Raw genomic sequence first — 16,867 nt, 5'->3', positions numbered from 1 at the left:
ACGTCACCGCGTTCTGACACGCTCGGTTATTTAACCTATGGTGTGTAGGCGTGACGAATCATCAGTCAGCTTCATCGGTTAACCTATGACAACGGTCCTTCAGACCGTTGTCCGCTGGTTAACCAATCGTGTGTACGAGGCTTTATACCATAATACCAGCACAATATCAACCCAACATTACCTCTGATGCCCTGTACACACGATCGGTTCGTCTGATGAAAACAACCCGATGGATTTTTTCATCAGATATCCGATGTAGCTGACTTTCATCAGTCTTGCCTACACACCATCGGTTAAAAATCCGATCTCTGTCCAACTGACACATGCCAGAGGTAACCAAGTACATTGGGCCAGATTCACAAAAGAGATACGACGGCGTATCTCCTGATACGCCGTCGTATCTCTGTTTTAGGGCCGTTCTAACTATGCGACTGATTCATAGAATCAGTTACGCATAGCTAGCCCTAAAATCTGACAGGTGTAATTGAATTACACCGTCGGATCCTAGGATGCAATACTTCGGCCGCCGCTGGGGGGAGTTTGCGTCGTAAACCAGCGTTGGGTATGCAAATTAGCAGTTACGGCGATCCACAAAGGTTTTTCCCGTCGTTACGTCGGCGCAAGTCTTAGTTTTCCGTCGCAAAGATAGGGCTGCTATTAACATGGTGTAAAATGACTCCACCGTGTTAAAGTATGCCCGTCTTTCCCGCGTCGCTTTTGAATTTTTTTGTTTTCCCGGCGTAAGTACGTTACGCACGTCGCGATTCTCAACACGTCGGCGCGTCGTAATTTCGCGCAAAGCACGTCGGGAAACTTGCGAACGGAGCATGCGCAGTACGTCCGGCGAGGGAGCGCGCCTAATTTAAATGGTACCCGCCCCATTTGAATTGGGCCGCCTTGCGCCGGACGTGTTTACGATACACCGCCGCAAGTTTCCAGGTAAGTGCTTTGTGGATCGGGCACTTAGACTGAAAACTTGCGGCGGTGTAACGTAAACGGGTTGCGTTACGCTGCGCCGCAGGTACGAGAATCTGGCCCTAACTCCTTTCAGGTATTTAAATGATGGTGCCCAGATTTAAACCTTGGGGGGCCCGGGGAACTTCAGGTTCGGGGGGCCCCTTATACGCATTGTTGGTTTACATTCTCAGTGACAGTCACACATTTTTTTTAAAAGCATGACGCAACATCATTCTGAGGTCGCGCATGCTCACACACACGCAGTCATAGTGCTCTATGTGTGGTTTGATTGAGCCGCCAAAAATGTATTGAAGGAAATTAATTGAAGAAAGAAAGTTTTTCATTATACATTTTATTTTTATTTTTTTATTATTATTATTTTATATCTATCTATCTATCTACCTCTCTATCTATCTATCTATCTATCTATCTATCTATCTATCTATCTATCTATCTATCTATCTATATATATATATATATTTATTTATATATTTTTACATAATTTTGGTGTAGAGGGGGGCCCTGGGCAATTGCGGCTTTTGGCCCTTTTATAAAATCTGGCCCTGTCCAGAGTTAAACTTTAAAGAACAGATATGTACAGTATTCAAAAGTCAGTTTTATATTTTCCTCTGTATAATGTAGGAAAAATATTTTTAACCCCAAAAATCTAAAAATGGACTTTAGCTTTACATACACTTTGCATGTGAACTCTTTATACTTATTACAGAGTTATTGTATCTTTTACAACTTAATATTTATTTTAATCTTAGAGTTGCCAGCCCGTTTCAGTATGGAGTTGGCCAACGTTGAAGCTACAGAAGGAGGAATGGGCATCTTTCATTGTGAGGTGACCAAGAAATCCGCTTCAGTGCAATGGAGGAAGGGTGCGACTCTGCTGAGACCAAGCGACAAATACGACATGAGACAGGAAGGATATAGAGCGGAACTCCAGATAAATGATCTGGAACTGACCGATGCGGACCGGTACACCTGCACTTGTGAAGACCAGAAGACCTCGGCCTCCCTGATAGTCAAGGGTAATTAGTTTTTCTTATTTTATCACAGACTGGAAGATTAGTAAATATCATTCATTTTATATTTTAACTTTTGTGAGAATTCTAGGACTTGAAATGTTCAGCCACCTGGGCTCTGGAAATTTAGGGGCGGCGCATGCGCAGTTCGTTCGGCGCGGGGACGCGCTTCATTTAAATGAAACACGTCCCCCTACTCCCTGATTTGAATTAGGCGCTGCTACGCCGCGAGAGATACACTACGCCGCTGTAAACTGTAAACCGAAAAAAGTAAGTTACGGCGGCGTAGCGTATCTCAGATACGCTGCGCCGGGGTAGATCTTTGTGGATCTGCCCCTATAACTTTTGCACAAACCAATCAATTTACGCTTATTGGGGGTTTATTATTGCCAAAAATATGTAGCAGAATACGTATTGGACTAAATTGATGAAGAAATTCGATTTTTCAATTTTTTTTATTGGATGTGTATTATAGCATTAAAAAAATATTGTTGTTTTTTTCAAAATTGTCAGTGGTTTATATAATTTTTTTTTTTAAATAAAACATTTAAAAATCTGGGCCCAGATTCACAAAGATTTTACGCTGGTGTATCTATTGATACGCCGCGTAAGTTTTAAGATGCGCCGACGTATCTCTGCGCGGTATTCTTGAAGCTAGATACGCCTGAAATCTGGCTTCAGCCGACCGACGTAAGTCTCCTACGCCGTCGTATCTTGGGTGCATATTTACGCTGGCCGCTAGGGGCGCTTCCGTTGATTTACGCGTTGAATATGCAAATGACCTAGATACGTCGATTCACAAACGTAGTTCCGTCCTGCGCATCTATATACGCCGTTTACGTAAGGCGTCGGTCCTCATAAAGCAGGGGTAAGTCATGTTAGGTATGGACGTCAGAAACGTCGGAACAGCGCTCGTCTGCAAGTCGTTCAAAATACGGCCGCTCGACTTGTGACTGGGAAAAAAACATGGGAATCAATCTCACCTTCACTGAGATCCCTTCATTGGTTGCCAGTAAAAGACAGAATCACTTTCAAGGCACTCTGCCTAATACATAAGTGTATTCAAGGCAACGTCCCCCAATATCTATGCGAAAAAATAAAAGCTCACAACCCCAATCGTATTCTACCAATCAAAACCTCCTCCAGATACCCAAAGCCAGATACAAGTCCAAAGGAGATCGAAGATTTGCAGTCCAGGGACCTCGCCTGTGGAATGCACTACCAACCACCATCCGACTGGAGTCGGACCACTTGGCCTTCATAAAAAAGATTAAAACCCATCTCTTCTGAGGTCAAGGGGTTGCACTCACAAAATGGATTCAGCGCGATTCAGTTCGCATGTGTTGTGCTATAAAAGTTTTTCACTCACTCACTCAGGGGTAGGTCATGTTAAGGTATGGACGTCGGAAACGTCGGAACAGCGGCGTATTTGAATGGGGATGGGCTTAGGTTATGTTATTGTCGACTAAACATTGAGCCGGCGTAACTTAGGGAAAAAATTTGACGTGATACTGAGCATGCGCGCGCATGTGCCTTTGGTAAGGCGCGTCATTTAGGTGGGGTCACGATTCATTAGCATACAACAGGCCCCCTACCAGCCTACTTTGAATTAGGCGGGCTGACGCCGGCCCATATACGCTATGCCGCCGAAACTTCAGGCGCAAGTTCTTTCTGAATACACTACTCGCCTGACTAGGTTACGGTGGCGTAGCGCATATGAGATGCGCTACGCCCGCCTAAAGATACGCGCATCTTTCTGAATCTGGCCCCTTAAGACTATAGATAGAAAAAAAATAAAAAACAGACAGGGATTGTTTTTTTTTTTTTTTTTCCATAAATGGATTGTTTTTTGAACATTGTAATAAACATTGTCAATTTAATTAATGCATGCTGATACTGCAATATTTTCCCCGGGCATTTAGGCATCAATGACCTCCGGTCGTGAAATGTTTCAGCCATTGCATAAAGTATAAGCACTAGAATATTCTAAAGGCGAGCTTCAATGGGAGCCTCCATATTTCTTACATGAAATGTAAAATGTTGAAATTCAACTATTTCACACACAGAATGACTTAATATTTACTGTAAAGTGCAATCCTTTTATATTTTGTAAGAATTAATTCCAATGTTTATTTTTTACTCCCTCTATTATTCTACCAGCTCTACCAGTTAATTTTAAGGAGCCGTTGAAAAATGTGGAAGTTATGGAAGGCGACGCGGCGGCTCTGCGCTGTGAGCTCAGCAAACCAAACCAGAGTGTAGAGTGGAAGAAAGGGCCGGAAGTTCTGACCTCGGGGGATCGGGTCAGCGTCGGACAGGACGGCTCGGTGGCGGAGCTTATCATTCAGCCTGTTACCATAAAGGATGCTGGGAAGTATACCTGCAGATGTGGTGACAAGATGACTACAGCAGTTTTGACAGTAAATGGTAAAAAAAATAAAAATAAACAATTGAATTCATGTGTACTATTTGTTGCCTATACAGAAACATCTTAAATTCCCAGATTTACATGTCAAGGGCTGATAATTGTCTTCCTGCTATCATTTTTTTTGTATATATTATTTGTATGTCCTATCATTTTTTGTTATTACTTATTAATAATTTTTAAATGATTGAACTTAAAATAATTAAACTCAATTATTTAACAATATTTTTGTGTATATCTATTTACCTATCTTATAGATAGATAGATAGATAGATAGATAGATAGATAGATAGATAGATAGATAGATAGATAGACCTGGATAGATAGATAAATATTTTTTTTATATTTGTATAAATTTGTGTAGTTATATATAATATGTATTTATTTTCTTCTAATAGGTACATCTGTCTATCAAAAAAAAATAAAAATGTAATATATGTGTATTATGTGTATTATTTGTTGCCTGCACAGAAACAGGTTATTTTCATGTCTCAAAAGGAGCTACTAATTTTCTACCTGCTATGTGTTTTTTTTATTTTTTTGCATATATGGTTTGTATGCTTTGTACTTTTTTATTGCTTGTTTATTTAAGTTATTATTATTATTATTATTATTATTATTATTATTTGCTCACATATAAAATGTATTTATTTTATTCATAACAGGTACACCAATATATATATATATATATATATATATATATATATATATATATATATATATATATATATATATATATATATATAAAATATTCATGTGTATTATTTACTATATGTTACCTACACAGAGTCTTTTCATGTATTTTCCCATATTTACATGTCTCAATGCAAATGTTTTTTTCCTACTTTTTGCATACGTGGTTTGTATGTTTTATACTTTTTTTATTGCTTATTTATTTTACTTATTATTATTATTATTATTATTATTATTATTATATTTGTTTACATTTCATATTTATTTATTTTATTCATAGCAGGTACACCCATATAGATATAGTGTATTTTATTTTTTGCAATATATATATATATAATTATCCATGTGTATTATTTACTATATGTTACCTACACAGAATATTTTCTTTTTTTTCCCCATATTTGCATGTCTCAATGCTAATTTGTTTTTCCTACTATGTATTTTTTGCATGAGTGGTTTGTATGTCTTATATTGATTATTTATTTTACTTATTATTATATTATTATTTATTTAAATTTCATATTTATTTATTTTATTCATAGCAGGTACATCCATACATTTATATACATAAATAAATATATATATATATGGGTGTACCTCCTATGAATGAAATAAATTGGTTCAAGAAAAATATATATATATATATATTTACATGCCTCAATGCTAATTTTTTTTCCTACTATGTATTTTGTTTTTTGCATACTTGGTTTGTATGTTATGTACTTTTTTATTGCTTATTTATTTTACCTATTTATTGTGGTCAGAGCAATTTTTTTGTCTCTCTCTCTCTCTCTCTCTCTCTCTCTCTCTATATATATATATATATATATATATATATATATATATATATATATATATATATATATATATAATATCATCTATTTCCTATTATATGAAATTTTATTTAGGCAGAAAAAAACTGCTACTTTTAATACTTTTTTAAAAAAATATTTAGCTATTCCAGTGTTGTTTGAAGAGGAACTGAAATCGGTTGAAGCCACAGAGGGGGGAACCGTCACCCTCCACTGCCGGCTGAACAAGTCGGATGTGTACGTTGAGTGGATGAAAGGTGACAAGGTTCTGGTGTCAGACAACAACAAGTACACAATGCGGCAGAGCGGAGGCACCGCGGAGATCACCGTCTCAGACATCGGTGTAGAAGACAGCGGGGAGTACACCTGTGTCTGCGGAGATGTGCGGACAGCGGGACACCTTCAAGTCCAAGGTAAATATTTTCCTCTTACTCTGTATGTAACAAAATAAAGTAATACCTCGGATTGCGAGTAAGGGTCCTTTCACACGTCCGCTCCGTTCGTCCGTTTATACATCCCTATGGGATCGCGTCCGTTAGCGGATGGAGCATCCGCTAACGTCCGCGACCATCCGCGTCCCTCAGGATCCTCTTTTGCGGACGGAAGAAAACCCTATTTTTCTTCCGTCCGGCGGACTCTGCACTGTGTGGGATCCCCCGCTGAGCCGACGGACACACACGGAGCGGACACAAAAACGGTCCGCTCCGTGTGAAAGAGGCCTAACGCGGTTTATGAGCGTTTCGCAATACGAGCAATTATTTTTTTTTTTTATCGTGACGCAAGCGTTTTCTCGCAAAATGTGCAGGATTCAAGCCTCTGGGGTGTGCAGTACTGCATCTGGCCAGAGGTGCGGGGGGCGCCACTGACACTGTGCCGCTCTGAGCCGTTTGGAGCTGCTCGGAAACACTCAGAAACACTCCCGAGTGTCTCCAAATCACGGTAAAATAGCGGTGTTTTACTGCGATTTTAACGCTCCGTTATAGGCGTATCCAGTGTGAAAGGGGTCTAGAGAAGAAACATCAGTGGCTGTCCTAGCTTCATTCAGCAAGAGCCCACAGCGTAGCACTCGCCGCATGTCACTGGAGAGCACATTGAACACATTTTATAAGTGGTCAGAAACTTGTAAATAACTCATGAAAGAATAAAGTTACGTTAAAACCAAGCACACCATTGTTTTTCTTGTGAAATTCCCAATAAGTTTGATGTGTCACATGACCCTCTTCCTATTGAAAAAACAAAAGTTGGATTCAAAATGGCCGACTTCAAAATGGCCACCATGGTCACCACCCATCTTGAAAAGTTTCCCCCCCTCACATATACTAATGTGCCACAAACAGGAAGTTAATATCACCAACCACTCCCATTTTATTAAGGTGTATCCATATACATGGCCCACCCTGTATTCTATACTATACTATTCTGTTCTATACTATACTGCACACTACTACACTTTACTATACTATTCACACTACTTCACTTGATTTTACTGCTACTACATTATACTAAGCTACTATACTGTTCTATTCTATACTATACTGTTCTATAGTATACAGTGCAATACTATACTTTACTATACTATTCACACTAGTTCGCTTTACTATACTATACTTTATTATACTATTACTACAGTATACTGTACCATATTATGCTAGCATATACTTCTATTCTGTACTATACTACTATACTGTTCTTTTCTATACTATACTACTCTACTGTTCTGTTCTATACTATACTTTACTATACTATTACTACAGTATACTGTACTATATTATACTAGCATACTCTTCTATTCTATACTTTACTATTATATTGTTCTTTTCTATACTATACTACGCTACTGTTCTGTTCTATACTATACTGTACAATTCTTTACTTTACTATACTATACTATTCCCACTATCTCACTTTCCTATACTTTTTTTATACTACTACTACGGTATACTTTACTATATTATACTAGCATACTCTTCTATTCTCAACTATACTGTACAATATAATACTATACTAGTCACTACTTTACTATATTATACTACTACTACAGTATACTGTGCTATACTATACTACTATACTGTACTGTTCTATTCTGTACTATACAAATTTCTGTACTATATTCTGTACTATACTAATATTTACTATGTACTGTATTTATCGCGGTATAACGCGCTCCCGCGTATACCGCGCACCCCTAAAGTTGCCCCCAATCCTGTGGAAAAAAAGTTTTTTTTGTACTTACAGTTTTGGTGTCTTGCGCGGCGTCCATCGGCGGCCTCGTCGGGTCCGGCGTCCTTCTGCGGCTTCGGGTGTCCTCTTCGTCGGGTCCGGCGTCCTTCTGCGGCTTCGGGTGTCCTCTTCGTCGGGTCCGGCGTCCTTCTGCGGCTTCGGGTGTCCTCTTTGTCGGGTCCGGCGTCCTTCTGCGGCGTCCTTGCGTCCTCCCCACTCGTTTCCCGCGCCGAGTTTGAATACTGCGCCGACATATACAGAGCACAGTACACTCGTGTATTGTCGGCAATGCTCGGCAACTCTCGCGCTGACGTCCTGTACGTCCAGGACGTGAGCGCGGAAGGAGCCGAGACTGCCCGACTATACCCGAGTGTACTGCGCTCTGTATATGTCGGCGCAGTATTCAAAACTCGGCAGGAACGCAGGTATTTTGTCCTGATTTTCAGGGCAAAAAAGTGCACGGTATACGCCGATAAATACGGTATACTATTCTATTTTATACTATACTACTATTTTATGTATATTTTTACACCAGGCTGAAATGGACATCTTGGTTATCAGATATTTCTATTAGGGAAATTGTTGATTCTGAATTTTTTTTTTAGAGGTTAACTCTTCTATTTATTTCTGTAATATTTCAACAAAATGTAACAAATAATTCAGCGAAACCTTTTTTCTGGAGTGAATTTACCAATTTTTAATGGTTTAGCCCATTTTTTTTTACTGCTGATTTCACGAGTAGTTTATACCGCGCTAAAGTTGGAATCATCCATGCTTTTTAGTTTTAAATTTTGTTTATTGTTATTTAAACTTTGACAAAAGAACAAGCAAGGTGGCGTATCTATAAATACTATGGCCTGGATTCACATACATTGGCGCATATTTATGCCGGCGTAGCGTATCTCTTTTACGCTATGCCGGCGCAGCGCACAGAGGCAAGCACTGGATTCACAAAGCACTTGCTCCCACTTGCTGTTAAAGATACGCTGGGTTTCCTCGGCGTAAGCCAGCGTAGGTGGAAGTGGGCGTGAGCCGTGCTAATGAGGCGTGACCCCATGTAAATGATAGGCCAAGCACCATAGAAGTACTTAAAACAAACGGCGCCATCCCGTGGCCGCATCCCAGTACGCATGCTCAGAATCACGTCGGAACAACTGCCTAAGATACGTCGAATCACTGCCTACGACGTGAACGTAACCTACGCCTAGTCATATTCACGTACAACGTAAACGACAAAAGATACGACGGCTGTGTTCCCTGGTCCATACCTTTGCATGAGTTGCGCCTCCTATATGGGGAATAACTTTACGCCGGACGTACGACTTACGCAAACCGCGTATTTGATGCGCCGGGCGCAACTACGTTTGTGAATCGGCGTATCTCCCTCATTTGCATATGTGCATAGAAAATCTATGGGAGCGGCAAATGCGCCCGGCGTAAATATGCGCCCACGATACGACGGCGTAGGCAAGTTACGTCGGTCGTAGGAAGACTATTTTCAGGCGTATCTAGTTTTGTGGGCACGGCGCACAGATACGACGGCGCATATTTACACTTGCGCGGCGTATCTCGAGATACGTCGGTGTAAATCCTTTGTGAATCCGGGCCTATGTGTGTATAAATAATGATATAAAAATGTAGCAAAATACAGTAGGAAACCCGTGAAACCCGGACACAGGAGCGTGCAGGTTAGCGCTGTACAAACACAGAGGGGCAGATCCTTGTACCTTTGCGCCGGGCGCAGCGTATCTAAGATACGCTACACCTCCGTAACTTATCTTTTTTTTTTTAAATCCTGAAAGGAATTGCGCTGTAAGTTACGGCGGCGTAGTGTATCTCTCGCAGCGTAAGGGCGCGGAATTCAAATGGATGTAATGGGGGGCGTGTTTTATGTAAATATGTTGTGACCCGACTTAAACAACGTTTTTTTTTAACTGCGCATGCGCCGTCCGTGGGGGTATCCCAGTGCGCATGCTCGAAATTAAACCGGAACCAGCCAATGCTTACGATGGTGACGTTGTCGGCAAATTCCTATTCGCGAACGACTTACGCAAACGACGTAAAAAATTCAAAATTGTACGCGGGAACGACGGCCATACTTAACATTGAGTATGCCTCAGAACAGCAGCTTTAACTATACGCCGGAAAAAGCCGAACGCAAACGACGTAAAAAAATGCGCCGGCCGGACGTACGTTCGTGGATCGCCGTAAATAGCTAATTTGCATACTCAATGCGGAAATCGACGGGATTGCCACCTAGCGGCCGCCAAAAAATTGCAGCTTAGATCCGACGGCGTACTAAGACGTATGCCTGTCGGATCTATCAAGAGATACGCCGGCGTAATTTCTTTGTGGATCTGCCCCAGAGTCATTGTGTGATCCATAATTCTCAATGGAGCAGGGGCGTCGGGAGGGGGGGGGGGCCGGGTTGGGGCTGGAGCCCTGAATAGGTCCCCGAAAAACCCAGAGTCACGTCCATTTATTTAAAAAAAACGATTAGCCCTGAGTCCTCCCGGGGAAATGCGGCGCCGCACTGCGCCTGAGCGTCCGAGCGTCCGGTCACGTGGGCGGCGGCGCCTAACTCCGAATGACCGAGTCTATTGGGGGCAAACACAATTTATTTTGTCAAGTCAACCCTTGCGTCCTTTTGTAACCATTATTTACATCTGAATGCTTTCTTCAGCTTTGCCTATCACCTTCACCGCGCCGCTCCAGAACGTGGAAGCTCAGGAAGAAGTTACCGCCACCCTGAGCTGTGAGGTCTCCAAGCCCGGAGCCGCGGTGGAGTGGAGGAAGGGCGGCCTGGGGCTGCAGCCCGGCCCCAAATACGAGATGCGGCAAAGGGAGAAGATCCGGGAGTTACTGATACATCACCTGAGGCTGGAGGACACCGGAGAGTACAGCTGCGATTCCGGGGATCAGGACACCAGGGCCTACCTGACCGTGAAAGGTAATTATTATATCCGTGTCATGTTGTAGGTCTAAAATGAGACTTTATCCTCGGAGGCGGCTCTAGGCTTTGTGAGGCCTTACACAAAAAAACTCAGGCCTCATACACACGACAGAGGAACTCGACGTGCCAAACACATCGAGTTCCTCGTCGAGTTCAGGGATGAAGCCGCCGAGGAGCTCGGCGGGTCGCCTTCTCCCATAGAACAACGAGAAAATAGAGAACATGTTCTCTATTTTCTCGACGAGTTCCTCGGCGGCTCCATCGGGCCAAAAGTGTACAGACGACAGAGTTTCTCGGCAGAATCCGGCTCTGACCGAGTTTCTCGCTGAATTCTGCCGAGAAACTCTGTCGTGTGTACGAGGCCTTAGAAACGGGGGGGGCCCCACTCATGCCCATAATGGGTAAAAAAAGTCAAGCAAATAAAAATGGCTGCAGAAAGATGCACGGATCTAGCACACAGTGATGCAGAGGCAAATTAGGCAGCCGCGAGGCCCCTGTGAGTGCGAGGCCTTAGGCGGCCGCCTAATTTGCCTACTTAAAGAGCCGCCTCTTGCTAGAGGTATCTACATTCCTTCTAAAATGCAAACAAAAAAAGTCTTGTCTTTTTTTTATATATACACTATGGGCCAGATTCACAGTGGAGATACGACGGCGTATCTCTGTTTCTATCTATGCGACTGATTCATAGATTCAGTTACGCATAGATAGCCAGAAGATGAATGAATGAATGAAAACTTATATAGCGCAACACATGCAAACTTAATCGCCTCTGGGATCTTGGGACACTGTCCGATCTTAGGATGCAATACCGCGGCTGCCGCTGGGGGGAGTTTGCGTCGTAAACCAGCGTCGGGTATGCAAATTTGGAGTTACGGCGATTCACAACGGATTTTCGCGTTCGCTACGTCGCCGCTAGTCTAGTTTCCCGTCGCAAAGTTAGTCGTCGTTTTAGGTGCCCTAACTTTAGTCAGCAAGTGTATTGCTGTCTAAAGTATGGCCGTCATTCCCGCGTCGAAATTTAAAAATCAACGTCATTTGCGTAAGCCGTCCGGGAATACGGAATTACGCTACGTGCGTCGCCGTTCGAAAAAATGACGTCACAGCGCGCAATGCACGACGGGAGTTTGGAAACGGAGCATGCGCGGTAGGTCCGGCGCGGGAGGCCGCGGGCGTAGGTTTTCATCGCAAGTGCTTGGTGAATCAGGCACTTGCGGTGAAAAATTGCGGCGGTGTAACGTATCTACGATACGTTACGCCGCCGCTCTCCTATGTGAATCTGGCCCTATATTACCAAAAGTATTGGGACGCCTGCCTTTACACGCACATTAACTTTACTGGTATCCCAGTCTTAGGGCCTGATCCACAAAAGGGATACGCCGTCGTATCCCTGTTTCTATCTATAGAACTGATCCACAGAATCAGTTTCCAATAGATAGGCAGAAGATCCGACATGTGTAAGGGACTTACACTGTCGGATCTTAGGATGCAGTACCGTGGCCGCCGCTGGGGGCATTTCGCATCGAAATGCCGCTTTGGGTATGCAAATTAGCACTTACGGAGATCCACGAAGCTTTTACTCTTCGTTTTTTCTCCGTAAGTATTAGTTTGCTCTCGCAAAATTAGGGCTGCTTTTTCAAGGCCTAAACTGTTTACACCTTGTAAAAGTAGACCCTTCTACCCCGCGTCGCTGTCATTTTTTTTTTTAATTTTTTTTTTTTCCGTCGCAACTCGTTTTTCTTTTTTACGCCTGTCGCGATTCTCAAAACCCGGCGCAACGTAAAACCGTGCAAAGCACGTCGGGAAAATGACGTCGGGAGCATGCGCAGGATTTAAGTTACACAGCCGAAAATTTCTAGGTAAGTGCTTTGTGGATCGGGCACTTAGGTAGAAATTTTGCGGCGGTGTAACTTAAATGGGAAAAAATACGTTGCGTCGGGTTTTTGTGGATTAGGACCTTAGTCCATAGGGTTCAGTATTGAGTTGCATAAGGATAATCCACAACTCTATGCATGCTCTTAAATCAGTCCGAATTTATTGTATCTCCATAAAAAAATACGGCAGAGGTTGACGAGTTTCAGCCTGGTTCAATACTGAGTTGGCCCACTATAACACCTTCAACTCTTCTGGGAAGGCCGTCCTCAAGGTTTAGGAGGGTGTCTATGGGAATGTTTGACCATTCTTCCAGAAGCGCATTTGTGAGGTCAGACACTGATTTTGGACGAGAAGGCCTGGCTCCTAGTCTCTGCCCTAATTCATCCCAAAGTTGTTCTATCGGGTCGAGGTCAGGACTCTGTGCAGTGAAGTTCCTCCACCCCAAACTCGCTCATCCATGTCTTTATGGACCTTGCTTTGTGCCCTGGTCCAAATCATTTGGTTTAGGGGGGATTATGTTGTGGGGGGGAGGGGGGATTATGGTATGGGGTTGTTTTTCAGGGGTTGGGCTTGGCCCCTTAGTTCCAGTGAAGGGACTATTAAGGCGTCAGCATACCAAGCAGGGGTGGACTGACAACTCATGGGGCCCCCGGCAATAGAAGATTATGGGGCCCCTGGGCTTACAGGTGGCCACCACGCCAGGAGGCAGTGCAGAGGCGGGGCAGCTAAAATCTCTGGATTTTCACATCAAAAGCATGTCAGTTTCACAGATTTTTACATACTGTCCCTGGTTTTATTGAGTCTGGCAACCTTGATGGGGCCCCCTAGTGGCATGGGGCCCTCGGGCAGTGCCCGAGAGTGCCAATGATCAGTCCGCCCCTGATACCAAGACATTTTGGAAAATTTCACGCTCCCAACTTTGTGGAAATAGTTTGGGGACGGCCCCTTCCTGTTCCAACATGACTGCTCACCAGAGCACAAAGCAAGGTCCATAAAGACATGGAGGAGCGAGTTTGGGGTGGAGGAACTTGACTGGCCTGCACAGAGTCCTGACCTCAACCCTATAGAACACCTTTGGGATGAATTAGACTGGAGACTGCGAGCCAGGCCTTTTCCTCCAACATCAGTGCCTGACCTCACAAATGCTCTTCTTGGAAGAATGGTCAAACATTCCCATAGACACACTCCTAAACCTTGTGGACGGCCTTCCTAGAAGAGCTGAAGGTGTTATAGCTGCAAAGGGCGGGGCCAACTCAATATTGAACCCTACGGACTAAGACTGGGAGGCCATTAAAGTTCATGTGCGTGTAAAGGCAGGCGTCCCAATACTTTTGACAATATAGTGTATCTACATCCCTTTTACAGTGCAAATTAAAAAAAAAATGTCTTGTCTTTTTTTTATATAAGTTTCATCATATGTCATGCTACTTGTATATGCTATTTGTAAACCACTGCCTCTTTTCTTATACATATTTCATTAAAGCGGTTGTAAAAAATGAACAGCGCATATCTCTCTATAGTGTGTACTTGCCTCAATCCAAAGCACCTAATGTGATTTCTGTCTGCTCACTCCTTCTTCTACTTTCCGCACAAATCATTTCCAAGAGTCCCTGCAGAAGGACCTGCCACCTCCAGCACACAGCAGGCGATTGACGGCCTCAGCTGTGCATGTTTCCCTATGAGAGGGGGTAGGGTGTAGAGGGGGGGTTGTGTCTTTTCCCTCCACTCAGGTCCCAGATTACACTCAGCTCCAAAATGCTTTGTTTTCTGTAGTAGGTTTGACTGTAGAGGGAGGGGGGTCTATTGTTCTTGGCTGCTGGAGGGTCGCTTGATGCCGGAGCTTCAATTGCTGCTGGGAGGAACCTACTTTTGAGGGGGTAGGACTATTCTTTTTGGAAGATCTATTGTTGCTGGGGTAGGGGGCGGGGTCAGTTGCTGCTGGGATGAATCTACTGTGGTGGGAGGGGTTTAAGATTTATTATTTTCTGGAGTTTCAATTTTAACCAAGGTGAACATATTCTTGCAACCAAGCTTGATCTGTTTGATTGATGTAATACATTGTTGCGGTATATATGGGCTGGATTCAGAAAGACTTACGACTGGCATATCAGTAGATATCCGCGCCGTCGTATCTTTAAGCGTATGCTCAAATTGAGATACGCTTAAATATTGCTAAGATACGACCGGCGTAAGTCTCCTACGCCGTCGTATCTTAGGTGCATATTTACGCTGGCCGCTAGGTGGCGCTTCCGTTGATTTCCGCATAGAATATGCAAATGAGCTGGATACGCCGATTCAGAAACGTACGTGCGCCCGGCGAATTTTTTTGCAAGTCGTTCGCGAATAGGGCTTTGCGCAAATTACGTGCACGTCGAAAGCATTGACTATTTGCAACGTGATTAGGAGCATGCGCATTGGGATACGTTCACGGATGGCGCATGCGCCGTTAGTTAGAAACGTCATTTACGTGGGGTCATGCTTTCTTTACATAAAACACGCCCACCTCTTCACAATTTGAATTAGGCGCGCTTACGCCGGCACATTTACACTACGCCGCCGTAACTTAGGGCGCAGGTTCTTTCTGAATACAGAACCTGCCTCACTAAGTTACGGCAGCCCTATATTGTCAAAAGTATTGGGACACCTGCCTTTACACGCACATGAGCGTTAATGACAGGCGGTGGTCTCATCGGGGGGGGCATCAAAGGTTTCAAAAACGATTAGATAAGCATCTGAATGACCACAACATACGGGGATATATAATGTCATAGACATATCGCTTTCTTCCGATTTTGTTTTTTAACAAATTCTGACTAATTCGTTAATTCTGCAATTTCTGAGGCCCCATACACACGATAGAATTTATCCGCAGATACGGTTCAGCGGACCGTATCCGCGGATAAATCCTCTCTAAGATTTCAGAGGATTTCAATGCGATGGCGTGTACACACCATCGCATTGAAATCCGCGCTGAAATCCTCTGCCGATGACGTGTCGCGCCGTCGCCGCTATTATGACGCGGCGACGGGCGCGACACTGTCATATAAGGAATTCCACGCATGCGTCTATTCATTACGGCGCGTGCGGGGAATCCCTTTGGACGGATGGATCCGGTAAGTCTGTACAGACGAGCGGATCCATCCGTTGGAATGGATTCCAGCAGATAGATATTCTGTGCATGTCGACAAATATTTATCTGCTGGAAATCCATTCCAGGGGAGATTTATCTGCGGATAGATATCCGACGGAGTGTACACACCATAGGATCTATCCGCAGAAACCCATTTGATGGGATTTATCTGCGGATAGATTCTATGGTGTGTATGGGGCCTGAATTTCCGAATTTTTTAATCTCCGAATTTTTCAGATTTTCGAATTTCTGAATTTTTCGAATCTCCAAAATGTTGGAATTCGGAAATTAGGAATTTCAGAAATTAGGAATTTCAGAAATTTGAAAATTCGTAATTTCAGAAATTCGAAACGTCGGTAATTCTAACATTTAGAAAATTCGAACATTTTCGGAAAATCAAGCATTTTCGGAAATTGGAAAATTAGAAATTTGAAAATCGGAAATGTGAAAATTCAGAATTCGAAAATTTGAAAATCGGAAGTTTGAAAATCGGAAATGAGAAAATTAAGAATTCGCATATTGGAAATGAGAAAATTCAGAACTCGAAAATTTGTGAATTTTCGAATTCCGACTTTTTGAACTTCCAAATTTTCAAATTTCCAAATTTCCGAATTCCTGAATTTTCTAATTTCTGAATTTTAGAATTTTCTAATTTCCGTACTCCGAATTTTCAAATTTCCGAGTTTTCAAATTCCCGAATATTCGAATTCCCTAATTTTTGAACTTTATCATTTTCAAATTTCAGAATTCCCGAATTTTCAAATTTCCAAATTC

General features: G+C 42.9%; 1 protein-coding gene across 1 annotated transcript in view; it reads left to right on the top strand.

Moving 5' to 3' along the window:
- Window positions 1-16,867, top strand: part of OBSCN (obscurin, cytoskeletal calmodulin and titin-interacting RhoGEF) — a 640,872-nt gene that overhangs the window by 272,082 nt on the left and 351,923 nt on the right. The window contains exons 57-60 of the mRNA XM_040354276.1: window positions 1,728-1,994; window positions 4,149-4,415; window positions 6,062-6,331; window positions 10,822-11,088. Of these exons, the coding sequence (XP_040210210.1) occupies window positions 1,728-1,994; window positions 4,149-4,415; window positions 6,062-6,331; window positions 10,822-11,088 (1,071 nt within the window). The remainder of the gene's footprint in view (window positions 1-1,727; window positions 1,995-4,148; window positions 4,416-6,061; window positions 6,332-10,821; window positions 11,089-16,867) is intronic.

This window comes from Rana temporaria, chromosome 5 (genome assembly GCF_905171775.1).
Source record: "Rana temporaria chromosome 5, aRanTem1.1, whole genome shotgun sequence".
Lineage (NCBI taxonomy): Eukaryota > Metazoa > Chordata > Amphibia > Anura > Ranidae > Rana > Rana temporaria.
This window is presented reverse-complemented; position numbering and strand designations above follow the sequence as displayed.